The sequence below is a fragment of the Pinus tabuliformis genome, chromosome 3_2 (assembly GCF_031772625.1).
Source record: "Pinus tabuliformis cultivar Carrire ecotype Pingquan chromosome 3_2, CPIR1, whole genome shotgun sequence".
NCBI lineage: Eukaryota > Viridiplantae > Streptophyta > Pinopsida > Pinales > Pinaceae > Pinus > Pinus tabuliformis.
In genome coordinates, this window is record NC_142302.1 from 474,662,934 (window position 1) to 474,671,191 (window position 8,258).

General features: G+C 38.8%; 1 protein-coding gene across 1 annotated transcript; it reads left to right on the top strand.

Moving 5' to 3' along the window:
- The first annotated feature begins 430 nt into the window (after positions 1-430).
- On the top strand, positions 431-1,717 carry LOC149181357 (uncharacterized). The gene has a single exon (XM_089414162.1). The coding sequence runs from the start codon at positions 431-433 to the stop codon at positions 1,715-1,717; it is 1,287 nt and encodes a 428-aa protein (XP_089270288.1).
- The last annotated feature ends 6,541 nt before the right edge of the window (positions 1,718-8,258 follow it).

The window sequence follows — 8,258 nt, forward strand, 5'->3', positions numbered from 1 at the left end:
ATCAATCTCATTCCCCCATTCTTGAAAATCCCCTTCATTCTCCTCCATCCACTAACCCTTTCCATGTTCTTTCCCTCCCTGAAGATGATCCTTCCCCCTCGATCCCTCTCCCCTCGAATCCCTCTGCCCATCCCTCCTCCCCTCCTGATCAGTCCTCCTCCCCACATTCGTGTGCCCACCCCCCTCTCCTATCTGAACCTCTCCCTCCTAGAATTACCCGTAGCAACTCTAAGGATCAGGGCTCCTCCTTTGATGGTCAAAAGAAGCCGGGAAGAAAGACTATAAAGCAGCACAGGGATGAAAACGCGCAAAAAGACATAGCACTAGGCCTGCAGCATCCAATAGAATCCTACATTCAGGCCACAAAAGATCAAGAAGTAGCCAGCAAAGACAAAGGAGGCAGAGCACCTTCTCGAAATATTGGTTTGAAATGATCAAAATACTCTCATGGAACAGCAGGGGACTTGGGCACCCCGCTAAAATCAATGCTCTAACAGACCTTATAGTGCAGGAGAAACCATCCATCATTTTACTTCAGGAAACGAAACAAAGAGAAACAGAAATTAGCAAAATCATTGGAAAGTATAAAAACTACAGAGGAAGCATATGTGAAGCGCGAGGAGCTTCGGGAGGCATTACTACAATATGGAATCAGAATGACTGGCAATGTGAATCTGAGATAGTCGATCAGCATTGGATAAAATCAGTCCTGAGGAAAAATAACAGCCATCAGCAGATTGTCATCTTCAACGTATATGTCCCCAATCACTACAGGGATAAAGGAAATTGCTGGGAAACTCTAAGTAACCACATTCTGGAAGGAGACAGCAACAACACCATCGTAGGCGGTGACTTCAACTTAATCCTCCATGCAAATGAAAAGCGAGGGGGGAATTTTCTGCCAGACCCATTCAGGAACCAAATGGAAAATGTAATGCATATTGGTGACCTGATAGACATAACTCCAAAAAACCGCAAGTTCACATGGAACAATCGAAGACTGGGCAGTCACAATATCATGGAGAGATTGGATAGATTCTTGGTGAACATTTCTCTTTTGTCTACCTTTTCATCTGTTAACTCTGCCATTTTGCCTTTCACTACCTCAGACCACTATCCAATCACCCTCGATTTGATCACCCACTGCGCCCTTGGTCCGCTGCCTTTTAAATTTAATCAGAATTGGAGCGATCAACAAGCAGCCCGAAATATCATTCAGCTCACCTGGAGGCAGCATGTTGAAGGATCCCCAAGATACATATGGGAGAGCAAACTGAAAAACGTGCAAAGAGCGCTTAGACAATGGGCCAAAATGTACTACAAGGAGCCAGAACAGGTAAAGCATGAGCTAAAGTTACAAATTGCTGAACTCCAGAGCGCAATTGAGCAAAATGATTACTGCCACAGCAAAAAACTCCAAGAAGAAGAGTTGTACAACAAACTGAGCAAAATTAAAAGGCAGGAGGAAGAAAAATGGCGCACCAAATCAAGACAAGTATGGTTGGAAAGTGGGGACAAGAATACTTCATTCTTCCACAAGCAAGCCACTGCTAGACAAGTCAGAAATACCATCACTGCTATCTCGGACAGCGCAGGGACAAACCATGTGGAGCAAGCAGATATTAAAGAAGCAGCAACAGAGCACTTCAAGGACCTGTTAACTGAGGTGCCAGAGGAAGAAACGTATGAAGACTTATTACAGCATTTGCATCCTTAAATCACAGGTGACCTAAACGAAATGTTGACAGCTGAAATAAAAGAGGAAGAAATTGTTGAAGCAATCTGGACCCTTCATCCCAACAAGGCTCCTGGTCCAGATGGGTTCCCTATTAGCTTTTATAGGGATTACTGGGAGTTGATAAAGAAAGACCTCATAAAATACATCAAGTGGATTCAAAAAAAAGGTAAAATAGGTGGATACACAAATGCTACCCATTTGGCCCTTATCCCGAAGGAGAATCGGCCATCCAATTTTTCTCGCTTCAGGCCCATATCCTTATGCAACTCATCATATAAAATCTTCTCTAAAATCATAGCCTCTCGGCTTAAACCTCTTCTACCGATGCTGATCTCAGATAACCAAGGAGGCTTTATAGCAAACAGACAAATTTCAGATTCCATTCTTTTAGTTCAAGAGGCCATACATTCAATTCATGTAAGGAATGAGAAAGGCTTCATCCTAAAACTAGACCTAGCCAATGCCTTTGACAGGGTAAGGCATTCTTTTTTATTTGCAGTACTCCAAAGGATGGGGTTCTCATCTCTCTTTATTAATGTCATCAGATGCTGTATCTCTGGGCCTTGGATCGCCCCCCTCATTAACGGAAGACCAGGTCCTTCCTTCCAATCCTCAAGAGGATTAAGGCAAGGTTGCCCCTTATCCCCTTATCTCTTCATCCTTATGGCAGAATCATTTAGCAGTGCTCTTGATCAAAAGAGGCAGTCAGGGCTCATTACGGGCATCAAGTTTGAAAATGGCATCAAAAATATAAATCATTCTCAATTTGCAGATGATACCCTATTGCTAGGGGGGGCGACCACCATCATTGCAAGAAGATTTAAGTCTCTGCTTGACAAGTTCATGAGATACTCAGGAGGAAAAATAAATTATCTTAAGAGCTGCATTTATGGTTGGAATGTCTCGGCCCAAATGTTACATAATATTGCTAACACTTTTGGTGTCCCCTGCAAGTTAGATTGGGACAGCTTCAGCTATTTGGGAATGCCGGTAACCATAGGGAAAGCAAAGACTGGAGTCTGGGATTTAACACTGGATAAAATGAAAAGGAAACTTCAGAGATGGGGAACTCAGTGGCTCAATCCAGCTGGGCGACAGGTTCTCCTAAAATCTGGGCTCTCTTCCCTCCCCTTATACCAGTTCTCTCTTGCCCATGCTCCAGCATCTTTCCATCGAAAAATGGATAGTATTCTCAGATTCTTTCTCTGGCAAGGAGGCAAGAATGAAAAGAAAAAGTTCAACTTAGTAAATTGGAAACAGGTTACTCAATGTCCTGAGAATGGAGGACTGGGCATCAGGTCCCCATCTCTTATGAATCTAGCATTCGGTGGGAAGCTGATCTAGAGACTTATGGACAATCAACCAGCGTGGTGGAAAAATGTCCTAGAATCAAAATATCTCAGCCAGCCAAGATCGCAAATCCTCAATGCTGAAATCCCTAACCGGCATTGTACACAGATATGGAAATTCTGCAAAAAAGCCATAGTCTTCATGGTGCAAAATGTCTCTAAAGTGCCAAAAGGAGGTGAAACGGTGAACATAGGCTCGGACAAAATTATGGGGAATCCTCCCATAAACAACCTCCCAGATATCGATCCCATTCTTCGTTATCTTCATAGCAAAGGCATAACCAATCTGAGCCAAATCTCCCAATGGAATGATCCAACTAAAGCCTGGGTTCAATGGGAATTCCCACCCATACCCCATCATCTCAAAGACAGTTTTGGCTCTCTCTGTAGCAGCTTACACAGTATAGCTCCCACCATCAAAGGCGCAAAGGATGAGTTTCGCTGGGACCCTTCAGGAACAAATTACTCCATCAAAGCAGGTTACAGCTATCTGAGCAGCAAGGAATTCCCCACCGCAGTCTGGGCTCAGAGGAAGATTCTAAAAAGAGCTGAAGCAATTCCAAAGGTCAAATTTTTTATGTGGACTCTTCTCCATGGAAAAACCTTAACTGCTGAGAACCTCAGGAAGAGAGGTATTTTCGGTCCCTCCAGGTGTCCCAACTGTCAATCGGCGGAGGAATCCCTATAGCATTTGTTTATATCCTGTCCCTTCGCTGCCTACTGCTGGAACAATATCGCTCCTACCGCCCCCTCCATCTGGAAACCACATCATTCTATTGTCGACATCTTAAACATTTGGAGAAGAAGCTATCCCTGGCACATAGCGAACCAAAATCCAGCAAGAAGAGTGTGGAACGCCATCCCGTTCGCTCTTCTGTGGCGCATCTGGATCGCCCGGAACAGCTTGATCTTCCGCGATAAAGCCACCACAACTAGACACGTAATTCTTAAAGCCACCAGTCTAGCAACGGAAACAATCGCTGTCAAGCTAACTCAGAGAATCGACCCCAACAGTTTATGGACAGAGGAGAGGAACTTCATTTCGAATTTGATAGACAGGTCCAGCATCATACCAGCAACAAAGATGCGTAAACTCATTGGCAAATCTGACAATCTAGAATGGAAAATCCGCCTTTCAAAAGATGAGTTCGGTAAATGGCTTCTTTCAAAGAATGCACACTCTTTATTTTTTGACGGAGCTTCCAAATCTAATCCGGGAGCCGCAGGTGCAGGGGGCATCATTATGGATCCTTCAGGTGTAATAGTGTCCTCTTTTGAATGGGGTCTGGGAAGATTGAGTAACAATCGAGCTGAAGCTCTGGGACTGTTTCAAGGCCTCTTGCAGCTTCAGAACCAAGGGATCAATAAAGCCCTTGTCTTTGGCGACTCGGCCATAATAGTCAGCCTAATGAACAGCAACAGACAAGCATCCAATCTCTTCCTCCATCAAATCATAAGCCGTTGTAAAAATATGCTGTCTCAGAATTTAAAGTGCCAATTTTTTCATGTCCTTCGATCCAGCAACCAGGAAGCGGACAAAAGAGCTAGCCATGCCTGTTCTCGGGAAAAAGGAAGCCTCTTATGCAATCAAGCGAGCCTGATCCAATTCATCCCTTGATCCACATGACAGCGCCAAATTCCAAGGAGTTTTCTATCCATATGACTGTGATTCTAATGTCAAGGAGTTTGATCAAACCTCCTTCTTGCAGCAATTCCTATCTAAATGTACTTTTCAGCAGAACTTGTGATTCTTACAGCCAACCAGAGGCCTCAGCGGATTGACTAATCAGATCTATCATAATTGTCTAAATGTACAGCAAAACCAGTCTTCTATTGTCCCAATTTATAAGAATATATACTTGCTCTAGGACCTTACAAGCAAGCAGTAAAGGTATTCATGTGTACTGCCACAATGAAATCCAGAATCAAGTTACTTCTGTAACTCTATCTATTGTAAAACCGGAGCTCAGACTCTTCCATCTTTTTTGAATATAACAAGCACCCGATTTTGTAAAAAAAAAAAATGTATAATATATTTATTTTGAGTAGTGTTGACATATATGCCTCTATGATTTTTCAAAATACTTACAAAGCATTTCAAAGTCTCATTACTAAGTGAAATAATAAAAACGTAAGTAGGTGGATTCCCTTAGAAAATAAAATCAACTAATGCATGACAGTTATGCGATGATGATATAATTGCTTATTTTATGCATCATATATGTTTTTCTCTGCTCATAATGGAAGTTAGTATTGTATGCATCCATATGAATGTGACACCTATAATGCTTTGACCAAAATTATATTTGACATTTCATAAATTTTATCAAGCTTAATTTTGACATTATACTTAATCATTCATATCACATGCACAAAGGAAATTTAATACCTTGCATTAAAAACTAATCAAAACTTAAATAAAGTTCTAATATATAAGCCAGACCCTAAGGTATTAACATGGTGGTTATAGATATGTATAACTCATTTTGCAAATATTGACAAAGGTGGTGTATAAATACAATATCACCACACGTCATTTCTTATTCAATGCAATATGTGTGTATAGGGTGGTGTGGAAAGCATACCATTGTGCTTTCAAAACATTGATATATATATGTGTGTGTTTGTGTGCGTAGGGTGGTGGGGAAAGCATACGATTGTGCTTTCAAAACTTTGATATATATATATATATATATATATATATCAAAGTTTTGAAAGCACAATGGTATGTGTGTAGGGTGGTGGGGAAAGCACAATGGTATGCTTTCCCCACCACCCTACACACACATATTGGATTGAATAAGAAATGACATGTGGTGATATTGTATTGATATGGTATGAAGTTGATACAAGGTCGATGAGAGAAATCAACAGTAGTATGGTCTGAATTGGCCACTACGTATGCCCATGCATTAATATTTGATGGAAAGTGGTCGTTTTTGCATCGAATTCTTAGCTAGCTTGCATTGAAGTTTGTTACTTGCCTTATGAATCGAATCCAGTAGTTCATTTTCCACTATGTGCTCTAGTAGTTACACCCTACTCTAAATGAATTTGTAATTTCTTTATGTGTTAATTGCTCAACCGTTCGCCAAGGATATTTAAGCTTAACTCGCACTCATTCAATTAACAAGGCTAGTATTGAATGTAGTTTGTTGTAATTGCTTTCTTTGTTGATAATTGTTAAATATTGCCTTATATAGAACATGTATGCTAAGCTTATTTTCTCCCTCTCTCTATTTTTTTGAAGAATTTTGGTGATGAATAAGTTTTGGTTGTTGTGTTTAGTTGTTGTCACTGACAGAATGTTGTATAAGATTCATATAATCCCTCATACTTGCATTTTCCAAAAAAATATTTCCCTATAGGCTAACTAAGTTTTCAATATTTATATACCTTGCATGGAAAATGAGTTAATATAGTTTTTATTATGACCAGATGGAATTTTTTACTATATAGTAAATGATAGTAAAAGAATAGATATTTGTGGTAATGTATCATATATTTCAAATTCTTGTTAGTTACTCTGATCCATATTGAATCTTGGTTGGTGAATTTTTATAGTTCATAGGTTTAAAGGTATAAGCAATATTTACTTTTGGTTTTGAACCAACTATAATGCAAAAGTATTAAGTAAAACCCTATGAGTTACACTAAGTATTTGCAAGTAATGCATATCTTTACTACATAACAAAAAAAAAAAAAACAAACAAACAAACAAACAAACAAACTTAGGTAATCAAGTGAATACGTGATAAATGGTTGTGCTTGGAACTATATAGATGGTTTATATATGTAAATGTGAACTATCCAAGAAGCCTAGTGTTCACAATGTTCACCATAATAATTTGAGTTGTTGGGTTGAAACCATAACTCCATAATTAAACAAAGTTATTTCTTTAAAACGTTTTAAAAGAAAAGGAACTCATGTTCCTTAAAAGTCATTATATGCTCACAATAAAAGCATGATTTATAATTTGAGTGGAATATAAGCACACTTAGATGTATCATGACACATATTGAATATTTGTTAACATTAGGTATTTAACTAGTGAAATATATGAAAACAATTGTATTATGATATGGATCACAACATATAAAGGTATTATTGCAAGCCAAATCCTGGCCTATAACTTCATATATATACAGGCCATCAATTCACTAATTGCTTATCTTGTTTGATGGACTATAGGTACAATCAATTAGGTACCTATTAGATTTCTCTTCGTCGAGCGAGGGAAGTTCAAGTAAAGCTGAGGAAATTCAAATATCTAGTACGTCTAACAGAAAAATATCAACTAGAGGTGAGAAGATCAGAAGAAAATTGTGTATATGCATGGATTTTTTTCTTGTTGAAGGGGAGCCATGTTCTTATGATGTTGTGAGCATAGAGAACATCAAGGTCAGCTTGAGGTACAAACATCCAGTGAAACAATGGGTATCCAAGGACCTTCCTCAAGTAAAAACTCATTTTTCTCTCAACAAGAGGATATATTGCATTGCTACATCATTATTACATGGTTTGTGGTTATTTTCCATGGATGGCATAAAGGTTTGTTTCGGCAGATTAACTGAATTGATAGAGTATATCAGACCCTGTTTCAACAAAGATTGGATGTGACTAATCCAATATATGTGAGGTATACAAAGATGGAGTGGTTGCAAATTATATACACCTAAGAGACAATGATAAAAATAAAGGAGCATATATGTATATTGATGGAAGGCCAAAAGCATCATGGAATATTATAGGGTTTATAAACATTACACAACTTGGGACAACAAATAAGCAACCCAATTGCATATTTGAGGGACATGAAGGAAACCGTGTATTCGTGTGTGCAATAAAATCAATAGTTGTAGGAGAATAGTTGTTGATCAATTACAAGTTCAATCAAATAGATACAAACATTGCTATTATGGGGGCGGTACGTAACCTCCAATTAATGATTCTTATATTTTATTTTATCATTCAGAAGAATAATAATCTTATGTAAATTTTTCAAACTATTTTCAATTAGATGTGCAATTTTTCACCTTATCCTCCTCCTCCTTCCTCATATCAGGAAAAGTACAACCTTCTCCTACTCATTTTTCCTTGGGAGAGATAAAAATGGTTTTATTTCAAGAATGCCAAGAGAATGTAACCTATTTTTTAGACAACATTCCTA

Coding starts and splice junctions, on each gene's coding strand:
- LOC149181357 (XM_089414162.1), top strand. CDS start 431: ATGATCAAAATACTCTCATGGAACAGCAGGGGACTTGGGCACCCCGCT.